General features: G+C 37.9%; 1 protein-coding gene across 3 annotated transcripts in view; it reads left to right on the plus strand.

Annotated features, from left to right (window-relative positions):
- LOC126259995 (SPARC-related modular calcium-binding protein 2) overlaps positions 1 to 27,220 on the plus strand; it is an 860,600-nt gene that overhangs the window by 740,707 nt on the left and 92,673 nt on the right. The window contains exon 7 of one of the 3 annotated variants that reach the window (XM_049957136.1): positions 15,265 to 15,306. The exons of the other annotated variants lie outside the window; for them this stretch is intronic. Coding sequence (XP_049813093.1) covers positions 15,265 to 15,306 — 42 coding nt within the window. The remainder of the gene's footprint in view (positions 1 to 15,264; positions 15,307 to 27,220) is intronic. 3 annotated transcript variants of the gene reach the window in all.

The raw sequence follows: 27,220 nt of genomic DNA on the forward strand, positions 1-27,220 counted from the left end.
TAACAGTAACTACAATATGAGGCACAATCACAAATGTTTACTAAATGTTTTGAATCTCAAAAGGGTTCAATTGGCTCTGAGCACTATGGGACTTAACACCTGAGGTCATCAGTCCCCTAGAACTTAGAACTACTTAAACCTAAGGACATCACACTTATCCATGCCCGAGGCAGGATTCAAACCACGACCGTAGCGGTGGCGCGGTTCCGGACTGAAGCTCTTAGAACCGCTCGGCCATAACGGCCGGCTTTTGAATGTCATTTTTCTTTTTTGCGCATTGCATTGTAGTAGAACAGCCTTAATTTGATTTCATGTTACTTCTGACTCGGACCACATTTGAAGATGACGGTCTCTGTAATGCCCATTCTCGAATCCATGTTACTTCTGTTTGACTATCATACCATATCAGCTGCTCGGTGCTAGTCGTGCACGCTCTACCTCTCACTTCTATTAACACCGCAGTGGCCGCGCTACATACCACTTTGTTCCTGACGTAAGCGTTAAACGTTAATTTGCTCACGTCAATTAAAGTTAAGCACATCTTAAAATATTACTCTGAGCAAGAAAAATACACTCTTAAGAAGCTCTTAACGTTAGTTGACGTTTTTGGATTCTCCTGTTAGTTGCGAGAACAACATTATTATAAAATACGGCTGAGAACCGCGAGCCGCACGAACACATGATTGGACCGCATGCGGCACTTTGCCGGCGACTCGTATAACTATGGGCAGAGGGTAAAGATATGCACGAAACTTCAAACTTCTATTGAACAAAAAGTCAGCGTATTCCTCTAACAACCCTCGCCAAGTCCGCTTTGTTCGTTACACAACACCCCCAGCTAGCTAGTTGCCCCACACTCTGTTAGGCGGCGTTTACTTAAGTCTCCGTTACGTGCGCTAACATAAACACAAACCTCGAAAATCAGCAGTAGATTAAGACGTTTCCCACGCGCGCGAAAGGGAAAGGTCTCTCGAACACATTCTGAACGTTCCATACACAAAAGCAACCTTACTTGTCCCTGACTACAAACTTCCGTAATACGCACCTTCTTCGTCCCAGAGGGCTCTAACCCGCATTCTCCACACTATCAGGGCAACCAACCGAACCCTCGATTTCGCGAGCTGCCCACAGCTCCACGACATTATTTTCACATACCGACATTCCGGCCAATCAGCCTCCAGTGCAGAAAGTAGTCGCTGAGATTTGCCATTTCCTGCTAACGCTCAGAGCACATCTGTAAAGTGCTGCCGCCTGCCGACACTTCCAGTACTAACACCCAAACCTCCAGATGTCAGACACTCAGATCGATACCAAATGTTGTTTCGATAGGGTATCAACCAAAGCACCGATTTAGTTCGTGCTGTGCGGTGTCGTCCAGTAAAACACGTGTACCATCGGAACTACGGAGTGCAGAAAAAACGTATCTGTGAGCACTTAATATGGAGATAAATGGTAGATGAGTTGATTGCCGGTACGGTAGCTCAACGTGTTTGGTCAGATGGATAGCTGCCCTCTGTAATAATAAAATAAAAAAAGAGTGAATGGTTCAACGATGAACTTCAACAAGCGTCATGGTACATCCGCCCCGAACAAATACAAAGACCAGCAACGAACAAAATCAGATAAAAAAAGTTGGTAGAATGTCAAATTGCTGTACGTAAGGTCCAGAGTTCGAAACCTATTTATGACGGATTTTTTAACACTTCACGCCTGAAATTGTTGTACGGAGAACATTCTTGACAACTAAAAGGACGTTTCGGGGTTTGTAACATTGTTCTTTCGGAAGTTTGCTTTCGCTTTATTAGTTGAAAGTAGCGAACCTATACAGTACATTTGTATTCAGAGCTGTGGTGTTATCTATACAAATTTATCATCCATCAAGATGCAACTGTCACAAAAATGCTGACGATGAAGTCTCTATCGGCTGCAAAATCTCATCACTGTACCGTAAAGTAGTGACACTGTCCTCGACAACCACGAAAGGCGTATGTAATGGCAACCAGAATATCTCTCTACCACAAAGTTTTGCACATGTGGGACACAGTGTTGGAGACGTTCAGTATTATCGGGATGTCTCCAGGCACCTGATTTGTGACTATCAGGTTACAAACAGATCCGAATTTCGTCTTTAAACAACACCTGATGTGAATCCTGGGGGCGTCCATTCTGCTTAATTTATTGTCCATCTGTAACGGAGTCTGTAGTGTTGTGGTGTAGCACATGGTGCTCCCCATTTTCGTGGTCTGATGCTATATGTGAAGTTCTGTAGGCTCTTCGAATGTTACATTCATTTCTGAAGCACCCAGTCCACGGTTCCTTTGACTCCGTAGTCGTATATGTCGATCATCCTGTGCACCTGTCTGTCTGGGTGTAAGTTCTCAACTATACTTGCCAATCGGAACCTTTTCCATGTCCGCACCACGTCATTTTGACTCCGGTGCACACAAGTAAATTACCCGGTTGAACAGCCATCTGCACGTAACGTGATAATACTGATTCGATCACTGGTCATGACTGTCCTTCGTGGCATGATGGATGCTCTGCTGTTCCACAGATGTCTCTAATGCGTCCCTGCTGCTGCTTTATTTCCAAATGAAATGCTGCAATACTTAAGATTGCGGTGTTCTGTACGTTTGTAGCTCATAGCAACTGTGTTTACAAACTGCCTATTGGCTTCTGTCTCTGGTTCTTCGGCCGACGTTCGTATGATGGTTTTGCTGGCGAAACGTCAGTAAAATCATCAGACAAACATCGCCCGAAGAACCTGAGACAGAAGCCAATTGACAGTTTGTCAACAGGTGGCCATGAAAATCTTAACAATTTTGTGACTGTGTTTACGTTTACAATCAATGTCCGGGGTGACCTTCCTGTCGGTAAAGGAACAGCCACAATATCAACAGACCTACCCTACATATTGGTGTGATGCAAAACTTTTATTGATGGGTGTGCCTTATCAAACAAATAACAAACGTTTTGAAATGTTTGGACGACACTTTCCATATTCTTTCAGTTCTCAGGAGTTGGGAGAATTTACCGTACAGGGGAGAATTTACCGTACAGTATGACTTGTGTTGTAAAACATCCACTATGAATTTTGCCTTGATCATTAAGAAACTCTTATCATTGTTTTTTCCTAAATTCCGTTACTGTATTTAGATTTTTTCGTAAAATGGATGGTCCCTCGTATCCTCACTTTCTCCGTTAAAGTGTCAAAACACTCAGCAGGCACCTCTCACTACACACGAAATTTTGACGGTGGTTTGTGAAACGAAACCAAACACTTGTCACAAACAAGACTCAATACGATACCTTCATCGTTAGTGTCTGCAGGCTGCCTCGTGCGTGCCTGAGGAACATACATTTGCTTAGGGAATGATGTGGTTCGCCTACAACAGTATCACAATGACATCATCATGGAGTGGTCCTCATCCCAATATTGTATGCCATTGGCGGGGGGGGGGGGGGGGGAGGGGGAAAAACACAGTTTGTGGTCAGAGCTAAGTAGGGTACGATGAATCGAGCAAAATTTTCCAGGTAACCATAGGTTGGAAATACACCCTTGTGGAACTAAAACTGCAAAATGACTGCCAATCAGTGGCGAGTGTCCAGTAAGCAAACATGTTTGTGTGTATCAGCAGGGCTGTACAGAACCGAGTGGTTGTGAGGTAGGACCCCACCAAGAGGGCACACAAAAACTGACAAAAAAAGAAACATGGGTTAAGAAGAATCCAGGAGATATCTGATTTCTCTCTCTCTCTCTCTCTCTCTCTCTCTCTCTCTCTCTCTCTCTCTCATGTTCCTTTTTCTGCCCACGAGAGGAAGCGTTTCCCTCAGCCAATAACTCTAAATGCACTTTTTTCAGAAACCACAAGTGGGCAGATCTTCCTCAGAAATTTGTGTGGATTATAACCTTGAAAAGCAATTTGTTCAAATGAGGATAGTGCGTCTTATAATTAAAGTTGCTGTAGTGGATCTTTTGGGTCATTGTGGGTTGACATTAGCTGTCTGCAAATTTTTGTTACTGCTTATTGGCATTTTTATGCCAGTACGCTAGTTATTCTGTTACATGAAGTGGTTTGTCAATGTGGTGTACATATGTGTTTCCACTTTACAGTGTTTTAGGTGTTTGGGGTATTTTATTCCAGACTTTGTATTTGTTTTTCACAGGTATGCTGAATGACAGCCATTCAAGGCTAACTGACACGTGTCTGCACAACTTCAAATAAATTCAGCAAAACGTATTTAGAGTGCTTGCCTAGAGGTGTGGTTTGAGCTCTGTTAAAAAACCCAATACTCACATGAAAGATGCAATTCTAGCTCAAGTAAAACCAGAAGTGGCAGTCTGATATTTGACAACTGGTGATATTGTCTCCCAATGATTGGGCGTATTCTGTGTTCTGAAAAGTAAAATTTCAAGTTTGTGTGGTATGTTGGATGCTAGTTACTATTCCCCTAAATACTAATTTAATGTTTCCTCTCTTGCAGCCCAAGTATTATGAAATTTTAATTTATCCTATACTTAATTTTGGATCTCTGTTTAGTGCAAGTGCTCAATAAGACACTGTAATATAGTTGAATTTCTTTATCAAAAGCTCCACTGAATCTGAAATAATACTGCTTGTCACGTCCTTCCTCAAAGCTACTGGGCAAGTGTACAGAGACAGTGAAGTTTCTAGCACTAGAATTTAATTATCTGAATTACCTTTCTTACTGTTAAAATGGGAGGAAATGACCTACCACATTTAATGAACTCTTTTAATTTAACAGCACTGGTTGATTTTTCCCACACAGCTAATTCTGAGAGTTGAATTGACATCATCTTCGGAAGAAGCAGAAATCTAAACACAACTGTAAAACATATATTAAATGGGCTCTGAGACCATGATGGTCAGCTACTTTCAATTGAAGGTGTTAGCCCTCTTAGTAAGAACAATTCCTGCAGTAAAACTTTCAGAGTAATTAACACACAGCTGGCCGGGGTGGCCGAGCGGTTCTAGGCGCTACAGTCTCGAACTGCGCAACTGCTGCGGTCGCAGGTTCAGATCCTGCCTCAGGCATGGATGTGTGTGATGTCCTTAGGTTAGTTAGGTTTAAGTAGTTCTAAGTTCAAGGGAACTGATGACCTCAGCAGTTAAGTCCCACAGTGCTCAGAGCCAATTAACACACAATCTATCAATACACAATCTATCAATAACTTTTCTAGTTCCCTACAAGAAGTTGACTGGGACCAGTTTGAGCTCTTTGACAATGTTAATGAGAAGTATAATGCTTTTCTAAATAAATTTATCTGCCTATTCGAAGCAGTCTTTCATGAAAGGACTGTCAGATTCAAACGTGAAACATATTCTTATTAGAATCAGAAGGAAAAGGAATGTGTATGCCTCACTCAAGTCCAGTTATAATCTAGAAAAGGAAAAATATTACAAAGTATACTGCTCTATTCTTTAAAAAGGTCTAAGAATGGCAAAGAGCATTTCTATAAAATCAGAAATTAGTGTTTCTAATAATACAATTAAAAGCATGTGGGACATAATAAAAAGAGAAACAGGTAAAATCCCTGCTGCTGGAAATACCACAGAAATTAAAACAAATGATACCAGTCATCAAATGTTAAAACAATTACTGACACTTTTAACAACAACTTTTTGGCACCAGCAGCCCAAACATGAAAAACATGTTCTATTAATGAAGCCAAGTTAACCCTTCAAAAAGCTATTAGTAAAAAAAACCAAGCAGATTAAAATGTCCTCCATCACAGTACATGAAACTGAGAATATAATTAGAGAGATGAAAAGCAGGAAAGCTGTTGGCATTGATGGTATCTCTTAAAGATTACTGAAGAAAGGCTATAAGCAAAATTCTGTGCTGGATATTCAATGAATCCACCCAGTGCGGAATTGTTCCTGAGAGACTAACGTCTGCTATTGTCAAACCTCTCTTTAAAAAAGATGATAAAAGTGACATTACCAGCTATCGGCCTATCTCCCTTTTTACAACCTTATCTAAAATTCTTGATAAATTGATTTGCAAAAGACTTATTGACCACCTCATTCATTACAAGGTGTTAAACAGTAGCCAGTTTGGATTTCAACAGGGTGTATCAACAAAACATGCTATTTTCTCCTTCACGCACCAAATTTTAGAGTCTTTAATAATAAAGTATCTCATGTTGGTATCTTCTGTGACCTTTCTAAGGCCTTCGATGGTGTTAATCATGAAATTCTCTTGGCAAAGACTGAGTATTATGGTATAAGTGGATCAACTGTCTCATGGATTAAATCTTATGTAATTGGAAGAAAGCAGGTTGTTATGTTGAATGACTCAAGGAGTGCTCTTTGTCATCTAGCTAAGGCTCTATTGGCTGTGGTGTTCCTCAGGGCTCTGTACTTGGCCCTCTTCTCTCCTTCATCTTCATCAGTGACCTTCCCTTGTGTACTAGCTGTAAAACTCACTTTACTCTTTTCGCTGATGACATGTCCATCCTCAACAACAAAACTCCCTCCTACAATCTTGAGGAATTGGCCAATATTGTGTTTAATGAAGTACTTAACTGGTTTGAAAACAACGGGTTATCACGAAATGTTAACAAGACCCAGTTTGTTCATTTCAAAGTACGTAAAAAAGTGGAGGATCAATGAAGTATTAAATGTAATGGTAGTGAGTTACTACAAGTTGAGTTTCTGGCTGTTCATATTGACAGCAATCTAAAATAGTCTGAACATGTTTTACAACTTATAAAAAAAACTCAGCTTGGCAACATTCACTATTGGTATTATTTCCTCCATCGGTGACAGAGACACCACGAAAACTGCTTATTTTAGTTATGTCAATGCACTGTTGTTGTATGGCATAGTTTTCTGGGGGTAATCAGCCACTTAAAAAAAAATATTTCCTAAAAGAAAGTTATTAGGATAATGAGTAGAGTTCAGCCTAGACATTCTTGTAGAAACCTTTTTACAAAATTAGGAATACTGACAACTGCATGTCGATATATCCACTCCTTGGTATGTTTCATTAGTAAAATTGAGCAACTGTACTAAACAAATGATTCATACCATACCCACAATACCAGGAGGAATATGGACCACCGTTATGGATTAAAAAACCTTAGTATTGTACGAAAAGGAGTCCACTACATGAGCTGCAAGGTGTTAAGTGCTCTCCCACCATCACTGAAATCCCTTTTTCATGAGCTTCCCAAATTTAAACAGCACCTCAAACTCTATCTAACAGATAATTCCTTTTATTTGGTTGAAGAATATTTCAACTGTGTTAACTTTAATTGATGTTTTCTTTTAATTAAATCTGATGTACTCTTATGCATTGATAGTTGGAATCATTGTTAATATTACTGTGTCTTTTATGTAGCTGTTAAGATCTACCTCTATTTACACTTTTGTAAGTGTAATTTTGTCTATACCTATTAATGTGTATTTTGTCTTGTACCTACATCTTCTCTTGCAAGAGGGTTTTTTATTTGTTTCTTTGCATAATTTGTAATAATCTGACATGTTCTGCACACATGTGAATGTCTCATTGTATTGGTTTTATGGGATATAAATAAATAAATAAATAAAAATAAAGAATATACCTGCTGTCAGTATTCCATTAATAGTCGTTCTTTTTAAAATAAAGTGAGCTGCTGTGAAACCACAAATCTGCATTTCATTAATTAAATAATATTTGTCTGCTCTCACACAATTTTATCCATTCATCATATAACAGAAAAGTCTACTTTCCCCATGTAAATTAACCATTTTGTGCTCATAACCTCACTGGCAAAATATTTATACACCAAAGTCGCCACTGTAGCACAATAAACCATGCTCTGATCAAAGTGTTTTTGAGAGAGCCTTAGTGCTGTGTATTTTCCAGCAACTGAATAAAGTGTGTACAGCACACGAAATGTTCTTTTAGAGACAGATATAGCTCTTTCAGTATCTCTTTAATAGCAAATGCCACATTGCAGCATTCGTAATCAATCACAGAGGTGTCATGGTGTCCATCCTGCCCTTAGAGGTTAAAATCTAACCTACTTCACACACAGCATAGATTCTAAACTAACCTAAACTGTTTGAGTTTATGAATGAGATCGGACGCACAGTGATCAAGCTGTCATCCGATGTTATCAAGTAACCTCTGACAACAGTGTCTGATGACCTTTGTTGGTGTCACTGTGAACACAGCCTTAGTTGAAGTCTTCTGACTTTACTGATTAAAGTTTAGGGAGCCAATCAGTTAGCTTAAAGTCAACAGTCTACACACTGTGTGTTGTGCTTATTCTGCAGTTTGCAAACCACTATTAAGTGTTTGGCAGAGGGTGCCAAATGCTAGGATTTCTACCCTTTCCAACTACATTTGGAGATGGGTAAGAATGACTTAATGATCCCTAAGAGAGAGCAAGTCATAGGGGGCTGAAGAAAATATCTAAATTCTTCTCTTAATGCTGAGTATAGAAATTTTGTATGTAGGCTTTTGCAGGGTCATTGGTGTCTCTGTCAGTTTAGGTTTTCAATATTTCTCCCTTCAGTCAAACAAACATGTAACCATGTATGCTACCCATCTCTGTATATGTTCAATATCTCCATTAGTCCTATTTGCTATCTGTCTGGTACACTTGAACAATAATATTCTAAAATGGGAGTCACAAGTGATTTGTAAGCTACCTCCTTTTCTTTCGTCTGGCACCTGCTATACTGTGACTGAGCCTGTGTAATCATTCCATTTCATAGTACTGCAAATTATTAAATGTAGGTATTTATATGAACTGAGTTATTGTAATTGTGACTCATTTATGTTGTAGTTGTAGGATACATATTTTCTGCTTTTCGTGAAGTGCACAATTTTACATTTCTGAACATTTAAAGCAAGTTGCCATGCTTTGCCCCATGTTGAAAGCTTATTGAGATGATTATCAAGAGGGTTGGTGCAATTTTGTTCAGGCACTACTTGATTATAGATAATTGAGTAATCTGCGAAAAATCTGATCATGCTATTGAGAGTACCATTTAAGAATGGATGGACAAATGCTCATTATGACAGAGGTGTATGTCCATTAATAATGGGCATCAAAATGATGAACGGAATATGGGGAAAAAATTGTGAAAGGATAATTCCATGTCAGTTCAAAGCAGAAAAGTGACTTTTTCAACCTGAACATCTCAGATTTCTTTCAAATTAGGTGCATTCAGTGATGGGAGGGAACCTCCATGGCATACAGTCTCTCCTAAGAAACTTCTTAGGAAACAGATTACTGCATAAGAGGTGTCACACAAAGTGTATGGCTGTAGATCACAAGATACTGAATGAAACATGTTTGACTGTCAAGAGAGCAATGTGTGATGCCTTCAATGCCTACCATAGCAGAATACTGTTAAGTGCTCTTTCACAAAACCCAAAAAAAAAATTCTAGTTGTCTACACTACACCTATCCTCTGGATACCAATGTGATGGGCATGACAGAGGGTCCTTGTAACAGTAATTAGGGTTTCTTCCTTTTCCATTCACATATGGAGAGTGGAAAGAATTATTGGTTGAATGCCTTTGTGTGTACAGTAATTATTCTAATCTTATCCTCATGATCCCAATGTGGGTGATACATAGGGGGTTATAGTATATTCCTAGAGTAATCATTTCAAGCCAGTTCTTGAAGCTCTATTAACAGACTTTTGTGGTATAGTTTACATCTATCTTAGTCTTCCAGTTCAGTTCCTTCAGTATCTCTGCAGCACTTTCACACACATTAAACAAACCTGTGACCATTCATGCTGCCCTTCTCTGTGTACTTTAAATATACCTCATTAGACTTACTTGGTATGAGCCCCACACCTTGAGCAATATCCTAGAGCTGGCCACCCAAGTGATTTGTAAGCAATCTACTTTGTAGATTGATTGCAAGTCCCCAGTATTCTACCAATAAATGAAAGTCTATCACCTGCTTTACCCATGACTGAACCCATGTAATCATTTCATTTCATATCCATGCAAACACTGAGGTATATGTATGAGTTGACCAATTCAAACAGTGGCTTACTAATATTGTAGTCAAGGGATAATATACTTTTCTCGTTTTGTGAAGTACAAAATTTTTACATTTCTGAACATTTAAAGCCAGTTGCCAATCCCTGCAGAACTTTGAAATGTTATAGAGATCTGACTGAATATTTGCAAAGCTTCTTTCAGATAGTACTTAATTATAGATAACTGCATCATCTGCAAAAAGCCTGATTATACTATTAATATTGTCTGCAAGGTCATTAATGTAAGACATGATTAGCAAAGGCCCTAACACGCTTCACTGGGACACACCTGAAGTTACATCTGATGACAACTCACCATCTAACATAATACTCTACATCCTCCCTACCAAAATGTCCTCAGTCCAGCTACAAATTTCACCTAATATCCCATATATCATACTTTTGACAATAAGCATAGGTGTGATACTGAGTCAAATGCGTTTTATAAATCAGGAAATACAGCCTCTACCTGATTGCCTTGATTCAAAGCTTTCAGTATGTCATGTGAGAAAAATGTGAGTTGGGTTCCACATGATTAGTGTTTTTGAAATCCATGCTGGTTGGCATTGAAGAAGTTGTTCTGTTCAAGATAACTCATTGTTTGAGGTTAGAACAACAAATAGATGTCAAGGATATTGGACTGCAGTTTTGTGGATACCTTCCACTACCCTTCTTGCAGACGGGTGTGTCCAGTGCCTTTTCTAAGAACTGGGCACAGCTTTTTGTTGGAGGGATCTGCAATAGGTTCAACAGTACTTAGAAGAGGGTCTAACTCAATATGTAAAGGCTGTTAGTGGCATCGAAGTTAGTGTCCAGTCCCTAGTGAACTGAAATTGAGGGTAGCAAAGCAAAAGCTGAAATGCTTAACTCAGTTTCCAAACTTTCCTTTATAAAGGAAAACCCAGGAGAATTGCCCAGTTTAATCCTCATACCACTGAGAAGATGATTAAAATAAGTATTAGTGTCAATGGTGTTGAGAAACAGCTGAAATCATTAAAATTGAGCAAAGCTCCATGGCCCAAGGGAATCCCTGTCACATTCTAAACTGAATTTGCATCTGATTTAGCCCCTCTACTAACTATAGTCTTATCATAGATCACTCAAACAAAAAGAAGTGTCCAGTTCCTGGAAAAAGACACATGTCATACCAATCTACAAGAAGGGTAGCAGAAGTGATCCACAGAAATTACTGTCCACTATTTTTGACATAGATTTGTTGTAGAATCTTGCACCCAAACCTCCAGATGTCAGATTGGTACCAAAAATTGTAGGTTGATAGAGTATCGACCAGAACTCTGATTTAGTTCATACTATGTGCGGTCATGTAGCAGAACAGATGTAAAAGTTAATTAAAAGTGACACCAGATCTGCAGAATGCATGAAAAGCATGGGTGTGTCTCCGGGAAGAGACTGACGATCAGTTGCACCACATGTGGTTGATGAAATCACTGTGCTATGGCAGACAATGCAGCACACAATTCTTGATCAGGCAGTGCATGTGCTGTGTCGCAAGAGTTGAACACCCCGTAGTCTACTGTACAGAGGGTGCTTAGTCATTCTCAAATGGAATCAGTACAAGATGCAAGTTCACCTGCTTCTCCAAAACATGTTGGGAAATTATTGAATTATCAGTCAATCGTTTCCAAATGCTTGGACAACATGATCACTTGATCTCACTCCCTGTGATATCTGGTTGTGGGGCTACCTGAAGGAGAGGGTTTACCAGAGGAACATTCACACATGTGCTGATGTGAAGCACAGCACATTGGGAGGTAGCCAGCAGACCTACAGACATGCTTTGTTCTGCTGTGCAGAATGCAGTCCTGTAATTTCAGACTCTTCTGTACATCGATGGGTGCCATATTGAGCCCCTTTTGTAGCAGTAATGGTACTGGTATGTAATGATACGATGTACCATAGCAGCACATTAAAAATGTTTCAGTTGCATTGATTCTGGATTATTTCTCATCCCCGTGTCCTTGACATGAATGCTACAAAGTTTGATCCTCATATCATAATTAGTTTCTGTGTTATAGTGTGTTAAATTTGGAAAGTTCAATTATAACCACCCAGTAGTATTCTGAAGGAAATATTAAAATAGTTACCACAGGTAACTAAAGATAAACAGATTTCTTCCCTCAACAATGTAAAGTGTTTCTAAGATATGCAAACATTGTACAGGGTGAGTTAGAACACCACATACCAACTTTTAGATGCCTATTAGAGTGTAAAACATTTCACTTATGAAATACGCAAAAAAAAGTGTGTATCAGGAATGAGAAGTTCTCAAGTGAAATGTGATCATGAAGGTACAAGAGTTTTGTTAACACTGAATACTGTCAGTCAGTAGTGATGTTTACTTTGCAGATATAATGCACATGCTACGATAGATTCATTTTCACTGGTATTCTCACAATACAGGCCCGAAAGAAATTAGGGTAAATAACTGATTGAACTACTCTGTGGCAAGCACTTGTAGTCAGTTCCTTATGTAAAAACACTCTTGATCAACCTTTGATATCTCACTGGTAGAATTCAGATTCACCCTGTGACGTGAAGTGCAGATAAGCAAACTTGGGAGAGAGGCACACAGCAGTCAATTGCAATCCCATTAGTTTTTTATTATGCCTGCAAATCTAGATTCCATCTATAAAAAGTCATCTTCAGTGCATTTTTGTTACAATTCAGTATACTCGTGGCAGCACACATCACCCTAACTTCTTACAGGTGTATAGGCTATTTGTAGCTGAAAGATTCGCATGAATAATAAAAACTAATGGGATTGCGACTGACTGATGTGTGCCTGTCCTCCTTATGATCTAAGGTTATTGTGCACAATGGTTCATAATGGAATCAAAGTTGGTCAAAATTACATTGACTGCTCAAGTGGAACACACAAACTATCTTGAAAAAAATTATTTGATCATGCTTTTCAGACTTTGCCCCCACAAGTGATACTGTCATACGGTTTACTTAAAAACACAGAAAAAAGGGGAAAAGTAAAACACTAGAAAACCAAATTGCAAAATCAGAAGAACTTTTGTATTCAACTACAAGCAGTTGAATATATTACAGTTACCCGTCACAGTAAAACTGCATAAGCTAAAGAAAGGCTCTCTGCTTCCAACAGAGTGCACATATGTTTACATTGTTAAGTGTACAGAGCTGAAAATAGATGTTGGTTTGACTTTATAATTTAGTTTTTAGTATTTACTGTTCTTCTTCTCTTCTTCTTCTTCTTCTTCTTCTTTTTAAATACATCTTTGGCAATGACTTTCTAAAAGGTCAAAATTAATTGTAATATTGCTTTATATCGTGTGCTGAAAAAAATGCAATAAGAGAATTCTGCCAACCCAAAATTATTATAATTTTACTCTGTGTTGTAGCACAGTTTCCAAATTTGAAGTAAACTGTTTTTAGTTTATTTATAAGAAATTATGGGAGAACTTCGAACAGAGACGAATTGGGTGGTATGGACTTTCAGATGCTTCTCTTACAGACCTTATGTATATTAACTTTGAGTTTCAAAATATGGTTTAGTAGTTGCATTGTATCTTAATAGGGCATTTCGACCACATAGTGAAAATAACAAAACTGTCTATAGCTGGGCAATAAAAAATGTGCAATATTTTTCCAGCCCTTGAGTCAAAATAATATTGCAATGGTAGGAGATGGAAATAAGTGCTCTTGGTGCTAAAATTGAATATGAAACCATTATTTTTTTAGGCTATATTTATTTTCATTGAAAGCAAATTGTTGGATGGGTGTTTCAGGATAGAGAACAGAAAGTAAGCTTGATACTAAGAACATGAAGCAGGTCTTGGTGCATCACTTACAAAACCAGCTATGTATTCAAGCACTGTGACAGATAACAGATTTTCACCACTTAGAATTCTATTTGGCTTATATTTAAAAATAATTTTGTCAGATAGTTTAGTTGTCTTTTTCTTTGTGTCAGTTCCTCACTTAAGACTGTCATATACTGTGAACAGTATAAGCCATGCTAAGTGAAACATCTCATTCAGTTGAGGTGTGAAGCAGAGAGTGAGCATTTTATTCATTTGTGTTCACTGAAACTGTGAAACCTTCATCAGAAATATCTCCTAAACAATCTTATTAGTATGGCTATAGATAATCCTCTATTAAATGGGGTGAATTTTATGAGGAAAGAATTTCTCACCATCTTGATGAAGTATTGAGCAGGAGATAGGTGCATAAATTCTGTGTAAACAACTATAGTTTAGCTGTTGTGCTTGTATTCTTTATTGAAGACCTTGGAAGATAGCCAATCACTCTCTCTTCTCTGAACCTCATTTGTTTGTTTGTTCTGACCCAGAATAAGAGTTCGGTAGCTGAAGTACTCATCACATTTATTATGTCCTGACTACCTATGATTGCTGTTTCTATATTATGGGTAACTGTTGTTATTCAAAACAGTGTTTTACATAGTGATAAAATTACTGCAGCCAACCAGATTTGGTCTATGTTATTTCATTAAAATACATCACTAATTTGAAGTTAATAACCACTCATCTTCAGATTTTTTAAATGTGAGTTTTTACATATGTATTTCCAACAACTCTCAATAATAAACATCTCACTGAAAATTTTCATTGTAATTCTGCAGACAAATGACAGCACTATAAGATGTAACAACTTGCATCTGCATAAAGCAATAAAATGTTAACATTTTCTGCTTATATGCATGTGTGACACACATTCCTCCAAGATGTATTGCGTAAAAATGGGAATGAGTGGTGTTAAGAGACATTCATCATGTAAACACTATGTCAATCCTATGATGAATTCCTTATAACATGACTCATTCACGTGTTTACACAATATATCTTGGAGAAACATATTTGTAGAATGGAAAACATTCATTATTATTTATGCAAAGTGTATCATAGGACACTAAAATTTGTAGTGCCACATTTTATCTGCACATTTAAATCGAACAGAAAAGACTCAAAAGTAGTTATTTATTTTCAATAAGTAACAAAAACCCAAATGTGACAGACTTTGATGATATGTTTATATCTAAATTGTGTTAGTCATGCGGTGTAAGTCTATAAAGATAAAAGTAAATTGTTTACACTTGGAAATTTAAAAGTGTACATATATATTTCTAGTTTGTCTTTATTTTGATGCATAAGATATGTGAATAATAGTTAAAGAATGTGTACATACATCAGACATTATTATTTAGTGTTTTTCCGTGTTTTATCATCGCTGTCTTCTGAAGAAAATACCGTGGAGGGTAGAAGAGTAAGGGTGGTACATGAAGGTGAGTGGGAGTCTGTGTCTGTTGTGTGAACTGTACAGACAGCAGGGTTGCTTGAGTTCATGCAGGAGTCAGTTGTGCATATACCCTTAACAGGGGCTGTTTTAGTAGCATGATTTGTGTGCTGACTTGTGTAGATGTTGTCATTCCTTTGCTTTTGTGATTGAGATCCCCTGTAATCTTTGCATTCTTCTGTACTAAGCTGTAAAATTTGTACACATTTAATCAGTTTTTATATTTAATGTGGTTTACCAAATCATAGATAAATCATAACTGTGAGTGTGTTACTTAAAATGTTTCATTATTAATTTATGCACATTTTTTTTAACCCTGTAACTTCTATTATTTAGGGGAATTTCATCTGATTTGAGAGGTAGAGGAAATAAAGTTCACAGTTAAATGGAAGATAAATTGCTGCTTCACCCCTTATGAAGTCCAGTTTTTCATATCCTGCCAATCACCTAGTTCTTTCTTTCACATATCATATATTTTAGGCTGTGTTTTTCATTTGATACCATAGGCTGTTAGTCTCAAAAGTTACAAAACTAACAATGTAACATGCAGAATTGCCAGACATGTAAATAAAGTCACCTTCGATATCTACGTTTGTACTCCGCATATGACTTGACGTACATGGCAGGCAGTATTCCCCATTCTGCCAGTTATTAAGGCTTCTTCCCATTTCATTCATGTATGGAGTGTGTGAAGGATGATTGCTTAAACACATCTGTGCATGCTATAATTAATGATATGAATATAATAGAGGGAATCATTCCAGGTGGGAAAAATATATCTAAAAGCACAGATGATGTGACTTACCGAACGAAAGTGCTGGCAGGTTGATAGACACACAAACATACACACGAAATTCAAGCTTTCGCAACAAACTGTTGCCTCATCAGGAAAGAGGGAAGGAGAGGGAAAGGCGAAAGGATGTGGGTTTTAAGGGAGAGGGTAAGGAGTCATTCCAATCCCGGGAGTGGAAAGACTTACCTTAGGGGGACAAAAGGACACGCACACACACACACACACACACACACACACACACACACACACACACACACACACACACACATATCCATCTGCACATACACAGACACAAGCAGACTCTAGTCTTGTCTTCGTGATCCCTTTAGGGATGATGTGTAGGGGGCAGTGATGTATCTAGATTCATCACTGAAAGTTGGTTCTTGAAACGTTTTATATAAGCTTTTCCAAGATGGTTTGCATCTATTTTCAGATATTTACGAGTTCAGTTTTTTACCTTCTGCTTGACACTCTACAATGGATCAGACAAACCTGTGATCAGTTGTACTGCTCTGCTTTGTGTATGCTCAATATCCCCTGCTAGTTCTCTTTGGACAGGTCCCACAGACTTGAGCAATATTTTAGGATGGGTTTTGTGAGTGTTCTATAAGCAATCTCCTTAGCATACTGACTGTGTTTCCCTAGTATTCTGCCAACTAAGAGAAGCCTGCCACCAGCTTTGTCCTGCAACTTAGCCTATGTGATCGTTTCATTTCATATCCCCAAAAATTGTTGTATCCAGATATTTGTACAAGTTGATTAGTTGCTACTGTGATTATTTGATGCTGTAGCCATAGGATATTACTTTTTTGTGAAGGGCAAAGTTTTACATTTCTGAACATTTAACACAGTTGCCAATCCTTGTAGCACCTTGAAATCCATTCACAATTTGGCTGAATATTTGTGCAGTTGTTTTCAGACAGTACTTTTCTACAGATCATTGCCGTCATCTACAAAAAGTGTGAGGTTGTCTGAAAGGTCACTAATAAACAACATGAACAGCAGGGATCGCAACACAGTTTGCTGGGGCACATCAGAAGTTACTTATACATCCATGATAATATGCTACATCCCCCTTATCAAGAAATCCTTAAACCAGTCACAAATTTCACATGATACTACATATAATCATATTTTCAATAACAAGTGTAGATACAGTACTGAGACAAATACTTTTTGCAAGTTAAGAAATGCTGCATCTACCTGATTCAACTGCAATTTGCATGGAAATGCTGAGAGATGATGCAGCCATCTGGATAAACTTTTAATAACTTTACGTATGTCTTGACCACACTTTTTTCGTCAACCTTATGCATTTCAACTTCCCATCATTTTCTAAGGCTAAGCCAGTCATATAAAGACATTAGATACTTTTGAAAATGATGAAAATTCGAAATACGTAAGGTTGATGAAAAATAAGTGTGTCCAAGACATAAGTAAAGATATTAAAAGTGCGTCGACCTGATTACCTTGATTCATGACTTTCAGGATGTCATGAGAGAAAAGGAAGAGTTCAGTTTCACATTATCATGTTTTCAGAATCCATGCTGGTTGGTATCCAGGAGGTTACTCTGTTCTAGCTGTGCCATTACATTTGGGTTAATAGCAGTTCATAACAGATGAAACTATGGGCACCTCAATCAGATTGTTGTTGTACCAGCTAGAGCTTTTTCTGCTGTCAGAAAACTGTGTAATAATTGTCAGTTCCATATGTCAGCAGAAATATATGATTACTTGAATTTGACAATTTCATATTTCAAGATACCATTTTAAATGTATTCATGCAGTGAAAAAGAAATCAGAAAGAGGGTAAATATAATTTGAAACTTTATTAAATAAATACAAACTAAACAACAGTTTGAAGACCTGTTGTTAAGAAAGAAAAAAAAGTACAATGTTGACTTATTCTTCGTTGAACAAGAACTAAAATAATCAGTTAGTATAGATGAGTAAAAGTGAAAAATTATAGGGCAATTCAGAAAGATGGACACAATTTCAGGTGGCTTATTTCCTGCGCTATAGATTGTACTTGAATTCCGTCAAGTATATTTGAAAGAGGATGTTGTAAAGTTTGACACTACTGCAAGAATGCTCCAGATATGTACTGCCTGTAGTGCATGCTGTGTCAGATGAGAGATGGTTTTCAGCACAAGATTTTTGCATTCATCAGTTCAGTAAAAGTGTGTCTGTGAATGCAGTGCACCATGCATTTCAGCATGAGTTTGACATTGAACCTCCAGTGATCAAGAGCATTAATCATTGGAATAAACAGTTTGATGAAACTGGCTCTGTGTGTATAGGTAAAAGCCCAGGCTGACTGATTGTATTGGAGGAGCACAGGGGATGTATTAAAGTGAGCTTTGAATATCGCCCAGAAATCAACCCGTAGAGCAAGTGGGGAACTTGGACTACTGCAAACAACTGTCTTGGGATGCATTCAGGTGCCAGTTGGTGTATAAACCATACCATCGACAACTGTCACAGGCTCTTTGTGCAAATGATAAGGTAAAGTATGTAGAATTTTGTGACAGTATGTTCTGAAACATGGAAAAAGATGAACTTCTTTCTGCCTTGTGTAATTTTATGTGATGAAACTATGTTTCACCTAAATGGGAAAGTCAACAGGCACAGTGTTTGGACATGGAACCCACAAAATCCCCCTGTAGCACTGGAACATGAGCGGGACACCCCTAAAGTTAATGTGTTTTGAGCCATATCAATGACAAATGTTTATGGACCTCCCTTTTTGACAATAATATTATCAGAGTAACATATCTGAGAATCCTACAAAAATGGCTTGTTTCTCAAATGAATAAAGATTCAGGAGATTACACATTCTAGCAAGATGGAGCTCCACCCCTTTGGCATTGGAATATTTGATGTTTCCTGAATGAATCTCAATCTCAGTTATGGATAGATCACAGGGAAATGAAGACTAAGCATTTCACTTCTGACCACTAAGGCCTACTGATCTCACGCCCCGTGGTTATTTTCTTGTGGAGTTTATGAAAGATGCAGTTTATGTATCCGTATTGTCACAGCAGATTTGAATGATCTAAGAAAGTGCATCACTGCTGTGTTGAACTCGGTGACAAGACATTCATCATCAATGAATCCAGTTACAGTCTAGATGTTATCTGGTGTAGCTGGAAGATAGTGTATAGAACACGTGTTAACTTCCGTGTAGGTACAATCAAATGTAATTTACTGAATTAAAATACTACACAGAGCTCAGAGAATTGCACCAACTGAAATTGTCTCCTCCATTTTTAATCATCCTGTATAGATGTAGGAACTCATTAAACAGCAAATGTATCAGTATAAGATATTATTTTCAGTCATAATAAGTGAAATTAATAACATGTTAAACTATGGACAAACATACATGTTACATTCATGTAACAAAAAAATCATTCTTTACAGACATCAGAGTTAGATAAAAGAACAAAATGATAAAGTAAAATAGATGAAATCAAAAGACAAAATGTGAGTTAAGTAATAGGTTACAAAATTTGCCTAATTCATTTTCATAAAAATTGAGATTTCCTTTTTTATTACTCGAAAATATGTAGATTTAATTTTAAATTCTCACTGAAATTCTTTGAAAGATACTTGTCATTAGACTCCATAGTCTGTTTAACAAAGACTTGACAGTAGAAATAAACAACGAAAAGAGCCGTTCTTATTAGAGACTTTCTAGAAACGTGCAATGGACAGAACATCCCAGATTTAAAATAATTTTGGGGCTTTAATACTGCAATACTGATCATTGTCACTTATGAGAATGATTTCTGATTGTAATATGATGTGAAATTTTTAAGCAGAGAAGGGTTTTATGCATATTGGTAACCATTGCATTATAATCTTATGACTTAATATCACTTGAGCATCCCATAGAAAGACAGCAAGTATCATTTATCAGGGTCACTTAGCATAGAAAACTGAGAGGTGCATTTTCTCTTGGACACTCATTACTTATCTTGTGTGTTGATCAGACATTTTCAAGTTAAGGAGAAAGGAAAAGGTAAACATCTAATATGGATGATCAAAAAGCTGGGGATAAAGGCCACACATTTCTATCCATCTTGCGATTGGCAGAACACACTTGCATTTGCAAAGAGGAAAGGAGTTCCAGATATCAGTGTCCATTGTGGCAGCTATTATCACTAGCAGTGGATAAATTGGATGCTTCCACAGCCATATAGCAGAAGCAAAAATCAGTCCCATATTTTGAGTCACATCCAGACATAAATATATTGCAACTGTGTGACATCACAGCTGGAGTGCTTGGATGGTGACACCTCTAAGTGCACGCTGCTGTGTACCAGTGACTGAATACACAGCATACCTCGTGGAGAAGTTGAGAAAACTGGCTTTATAGGTTTCACGTTTCCTGGCTTTCCGTTGTATGAATATGCCTGAGATTTGCCTGTGGCACCAAGGAAAATCCACACAAAACAGCAGTGAGAGGGCGATTGGCTAAGTGTTACACCTGTCTATCTCTGTAGGCTCAGTTCATCTGTGGTATCAGCTGCAACACCTGGCATTCATCTGTATATCACTGGCTGGGCCCCTGCATTTGTCTGGGCATCACTGGTTGGGCACCTGCATTCATCTGGGCATCACTGGTTGGGCACCTGCATTCATCTGGGCATCACTGGTTGGCTGCAGCTGGGCCCTGCTGCTGGAGATGAATTTGGGTGCTGGCTGCATTGAAGTCCTCTGAGTCTGGAAAAGGGAACTGCCTAGAGTTGTACCTATATGTGAATGAGTGTGTTGTGGCTTGATTTGATTCCTATGGCATGTTATGACACCTTGGTGACATTTTATTCTAAACATTACATTACCAAGTTGCTTTATGAGTGTACCGTGTACCCAAGATTTCTTACCATGCTTATACATAGTAAAGAGTATGAGCTTATTTTAAAGAATTCTGTCTTGCCTGTTGACAAAGTTCGGGCTGTGGATGCTAAAGTAGCCTTAAAATTGACATTAAAGTGTGATGCAGCCTCCTATGTAATTTCTCAGATGGAGATCTGAGTGACTAAGATGCTGTGTGACTCTGTAGTGAGAGAGAGAAATCAATAAAGCATTGTCTTTGTTGTACTGCTAATAAGCATTGTCATGTGAAAGTTGAAAGTTAGTACAAATTGTTCTGCAAGTCTAGGATGAAATGGTGTGATTTGTAGTGTAAAATACAATTCCTTTAACAAAACTTTTGAATTTGTGAAATCAAAATTGAGTGTTGTCCATTACAAATGCTTTCCGCGATCTATCAGTGGAGAAGATCCTCAGCAAAGCCTGAATGTTTTCATTGACACAATCAGTAATATTTTAATCACAAAGGGATATTTTGAAAATGCAGTGATGACAGTCAGTAGCTTTCTAAAACTGGTACTGCAAAATCAGCATGCAGACATGACTAGGGTTTGAATGCCTCTGAGCAGGGACAATATTATCAACTAAGAGCTGACTAGTATTTTTTAAATAAGTGTCTATGCCTATATTTTTCCAGCAGCAATGCTCTCTGGCAATGCATTTAGTACAAATTATGGCCCAGTGGCATTGATGTAAGATTTGAAACATGTTGGATTTAGTACCTCAGAAATTACCACTGATTATGAATGTACCAGAAGACACCTTTGTACACTGTGAGTGCATGTTCCCTGTTACCTTCAAGATTTAATTTCATGTTGATTAATCTATTTCCTGTCAGTAGCCTTCTACATCTGAATGTACTGTTAAATGTTAGATAGAACTGGACCTTTGGCACAAGTGTCATGGTTAAACTGGCTTTAAACATGAATTTTACACATACTTTCACTAATGAAATACAGGGTTATTACAAATGATTGAAGCGATTTCACAGCTCTACAATAACTTTATTATTTGAGATATTTTCACAATGCTTTGCACACACATACAAAAACTCAAAAAGTTTTTTAGGCATTCACAAATGTTCGATATGTGCCCCTTTAGTGATTCGGCAGACATCAAGCCGATAATAAAGTTCCTCCCACACTCGGCGCAGAATGTCCCCGTCAATGAGTTCGAAAGCATCGTTGATGCGAGCTCGCAGTTCTGGCACGTTTCTTGGTAGAGGAGGTTTAAACACTGAATCTTTCACATAACCCCACAGAAAGAAATCGCATGGGGTTAAGTTGGGAGAGCGTGGAGGCCATGACATGAATTGCTGATCATGATCTCCACCATGACCGATCCATCGGTTTTCCAATCTCCTGTTGAAGAAATGCCGAACATCATGATGGAAGTGCGGTGGAGCACCATCCTGTTGAAAGATGAAGTCGGCGCTGTCGGTCTCCCAGTTGTGGCATGAGCCAATTTTTCCAGCATGTCCAGATACACGTGTCCTGTAACATTTTTTTCGCAGAAGAAAAAGGGGCCGTAAACTTTAAACCGTGAGATTGCACAAAACACATTAACTTTTGGTGAATTGCGAATTTGCTGCATGAATGCGTGAGGATTCTCTACCACCCAGATTCGCACATTGTGTCTGTTCACTTCACCATTAAGAAAAAATGTTGCTTCATCACTGAAAACAAGTTTCGCACTGAACACATCCTCTTCCATGAGCTGTTGCAACCGCGCCGAAAATTCAAAGCGTTTGACTTTGTCAGGGCTTGTAGCAATTGTTAACGGTAAGGCTTCTGCTTTAGCCTTTTCCGTAAGATTTTCCAAACCGTCGGCTGTGGTACGTTTAGCTCCCTGCTTGCTTTATTCGTCGACTTCCGCGGGCTACGCGTGAAACTTGCCCACATGCCTTCAACCGTTTCTTCGCTCACTGCAGGCCGACCCGTTGATTTCCCCTTACAGAGGCATCCAGAAGGTTTAAACTGTGCATACCATCGCCGAATGGAGTAAGCAGTTGGTGGATCTTTGTTGAACTTTGTCCTGAAGTGTCGTTCCACTGTTATGACTGACTGATGTGAGTGCATTTCAAGCACGACATACACTTTCTCGGCTCCTGTCGCCATTTTGTCTCACTGCGCTCTCGAGCGCTCTGGCGGCAGAAACCTGAAGTGGGGCTTCAGCCGAACAAAACTTTGAGTTTTTCTACGTATCTGTAGTGTGTCGTGACCTTATGTCAATGAATGGAGCTACAGTGAATTTATGAAATTGCTTCAGTCATTTGTAATAGCCCTGTATAAAGGAAAAATATGTACCTGCTGATGAATCAGTTTTTGTCTTGCCCTATTTTCAGATGGGAAAGCAAATCTGCAATCATGTATTGTGTACTGGACATGAAAATAATTTTGTATTCATACTTTGACAAAAGCAGTGTACAGTGCTGCAGATGTTGAAGGAAAAGTATTGTTTGGTCTGAAGACAACCACTGAAGGCTTGAGGACAATGAATTTTTGACCATACAAGTATTCATGAAATTTTTCACAGCAAAAATAATCACAAGAACCTTCTCCTCAATCTAACCACAGTTTGTGAGCTACAGCTAGTGTTTTTGATGTGAATGCTTTTGGTCATCCAAATCCATGTTGTTGAAGCAACAAAATGGTGCCTATGTATATTCCAAAGCTTCAGCTGCAAATGCTGTCATTTTAAGTGGATAATATGTCATAACATTTGTAGCATCAAGCAAACTTTGCTTCAATTTGTTAAATACAAATTGGCATTCATTGTTCCATTCATTGTTCCATTCCTGCTTTATTCCTTTGGGTAATAATTTGCAAGGTGGTTCACCTATTGAAGCAGCATGTGAGATGGACCTCCTGTACTAAATTACATGTCCTAATATGCTACATACTCACATGATGGCTTTGGGAGGTGGAAGGCTCTTAATTACTTCAGTATGCTGTGGCATTGGTCTATTGCTGTGTGCAGACTTAATGTGACCTAAGTATTGTATTTTTCTGTGGAAGAAAATGCACTTCTCTTTATTACATTTTACATTTGCTGCTTGCAGAAGTTTGAAGACAGAGTCCAAATTACATAACAGTTCAGCCAAAGTTTTTCCTAAGACAGATGATTTTGTCAAGATTGTTTGCAGCATTCGGGCATTCTGAAGTACTTGTTCTAAATATTGCTTGAACAAACTTGGTGTGCTGGCAGTTCCAAATGATAACCTTTTGCATTGGTATACACAAAGTGGAATATTGATATGTATGAATATTTGTGTTTCTTCGTTCAGTAAAATTTCGAAGCCTCCATGAGATGGAGTTTTGCAAAGTAAACTCCATCGGCTAATTTTGAAATTATTTCTTCTGTCTCCAAATTGGATAAAAATCATTGATTGACTGTGCAAGGACTTTGAAGTTGCCACGGGTCCATAATGTGCCACATCGTTCCTCTACTACCATAATTGTTATAGCCCACTGGTTCACTGGCTGGTTATAGATTCTGCGATACCATTGTGTTTGGGGCAGTCAAGTTGCTGTTTGACTTTTTCTTTTAAACACAAATGAAATGTTGTGGGCTTTACAAAATTTTGGCAAAAAAAAGCAAATGTATTACTTTCTGAGAATTGAAAACTAAGAACTATGATTGTTTGTTAAATTGCTTTTATGCCACATCTGTTGTAAATTGGCCTTTTACTGGAATCTGCTGGTTGCTGTAACGCAATAGTGAACACTGAAATTTTGTTAATTTCAGTGATCTTAATTTGTGGTACACCTGTAGATTAATTATTTAAATCGACAAGCCTATATAAATTTGAATTTTAATTGCACTTTGTCATTCCTTGTATGTGAAAATTTGTCTGTTTCTTTAAGTTCATTGTGAAACTAATTTGAATTTTTATCCTTAATCACTTTTGTATGCTTCAAATTGCTGGTGTCTGCTGTGTGCCCTGTCTTGTGATAGTAATTGTATTTAGCAAACAGACAATTTTCACATGTGTGTGTTACTCAACAGCATGCACAAGTTTTTAATTCTGAAATATTACTTGAAAGTAATCAGGGTATATGGAATTAAGGATCTTAGTGAGTTGAAGCAAAATTTTTGTCCAAATTTTTGTAGCCAAATGAAGAGTGGGAAATGAGAAAAATGGGTACCAAATTGACCAGTGTGAGGTCTAGTTTTGTAAAAATAAAAATATTTAATTGAAGCTTCCTGCCACTGTGTGCCGGATGGAGACTCAAACCTGGGACCTTTGCCTTTCATTTGCAATTGCTCTACTGACTGAGCTATCCAAGCATAACTCATGACCAGTCCTCACAGCTTCACTTCTGCCAGTACCACATTTCCTACCTTCCACACCATGCAGGACTTTCCTGAAAAAAGTATAAAAGTTTGGAAGATAGGAGGCTAGGTACTGCCAGAAGTAAAGCTTTGAGGGATGTTTGCGAGTCGTGCTTGGGTAACTTAGTTGGTAGAGCACGTGCCCATGTATTCAAGGATCCCTGTTTAGACCCCCGATCCATCACAGAGTTGTAATCTGTCAGGAATTTTTAAATCCATTCATTCTCTGCTTCAGAGTAAAAATTTATTATATTTTTATGCTTTCTGAACAAAATGTGGGGGAAAAATGTTTTGTGAAATAATTTGTCTAAAGGTAAGAAATGAAATAGGTTAAAGAAACTTTTGACATGCTTTTGAATGATACTTGAAATCATGAACAGAATGAGCTGTTATTTAAAAATTTGAAGTTCAATGTTTAACTTAGAATCAAAGAATTTTATTCAGTATTATAGGTTATTTTTCTGGACAATATTTCAGTTTCAGAATTTTTTCAATAGAGAATCCTCCAAAGATTGAGAAAGAGAATGAGCATGGCACTAGAAGTAATGTCTCCCTTAAAAATGCTGTCAACATCGTTATTCTTGATCACTCTCTTTTCCCAATATGAGAAAAAAAGCAAAAATACTGTAAATTGGAACCATAAATCAGAGCAGTTCCAATAAAATTGTGACTACTACTTAAATGTTCTTTCTACATAACTAACATATGAGTGTTCAAAGTGGTACAGTTCATTGTACATGCTTTAAAATTTTGTTTTTACAGAGCAATGTCAGCCACATTGTTGCTTCAGTGTTCCAATTACTGTGTATGATTTGGAGTATCATTCTAATGCACCACATCTTTCTCCAATCTATTTTATTTCTTATTTTTACAAATAATTTTACACATTTGACTTCTCCCCCCCCCCCCCCCCCCCCCCCCCAACATTTTTTTAATAAACTGCTGAACTGAATGTAGGATTTCTGTGGTATTGATCAATCATAGATTTTAAAGTGTAAACAAGTGGAAATTTCTTGTCAAATCTGTGAAAATCAACTCCAAGCTATTCAACATATTATTTGTAGCAAATCTCAGAACATATACATTACACAGGACAGAAAATTATCAACAGGGGAAAGTATAGCCGAATGTCCAATGAGGAAATATAATAGGACTTCAGAGAGAGAGAGAGAGAGAGAGAGAGAGAGAGACCTATAAGTAATAAGAGAAGAGCAATAAAGTGATGTGAAATGGGAAAACCTAATGAAAACAGTGGCAGGGGCAGCAAGTACAAGGAAGTGTTTTTTGGATTCTCAGGGCAATCTTATGGGCGGATTCTGAAAAGTGCAGGAGAGTTGCATACAATGTGCTTACAAGACCAGTTCTAGAATAATGTATCAGTGTTCTGAGTATTTATAAAAGTAGGCATGCCAACAGACATGTAATGAATTCTGAGGCATATTGCTAAGACTAAGTGATTAGAACAATACCTACAAAAGTGTGACAGGGTGATCAGAGATTCTCTCGAACAAAGGTGATGTTGGTTTTGCAAAATCTTTTTGGGTGCTCTTACAAAAATTATGGTGCCTATGGAGCTGTCCAGTCTTTTACCCCCTCATTCCATTGCAAAATTCATCCTTTGCATCCTTGTATTAGAGCTTGCTTTAACACTATCACTAGCAAAACCTACTACCTAATTGAAAGTCCACCTCCCTACTGAGTTTTTAGTGCCATAATGAATGCAGTGATGCCATTCAGACTGACTTGATGCAATGTGTTTGTACTGTTAACACAAATAATCCAAATATAGAGAACACTCGGCAACCTTTGATGCATGCTTCAGCATGCAGATTCTTCCTTGCAACAGTAGTTCCATAGAACTTGTAGGTAGGAATATTCAGCATGTTCACCGTCCTCT

This window comes from Schistocerca nitens, chromosome 5 (assembly GCF_023898315.1).
Source record: "Schistocerca nitens isolate TAMUIC-IGC-003100 chromosome 5, iqSchNite1.1, whole genome shotgun sequence".
Taxonomy (NCBI): Eukaryota; Metazoa; Arthropoda; class Insecta; order Orthoptera; family Acrididae; genus Schistocerca; species Schistocerca nitens.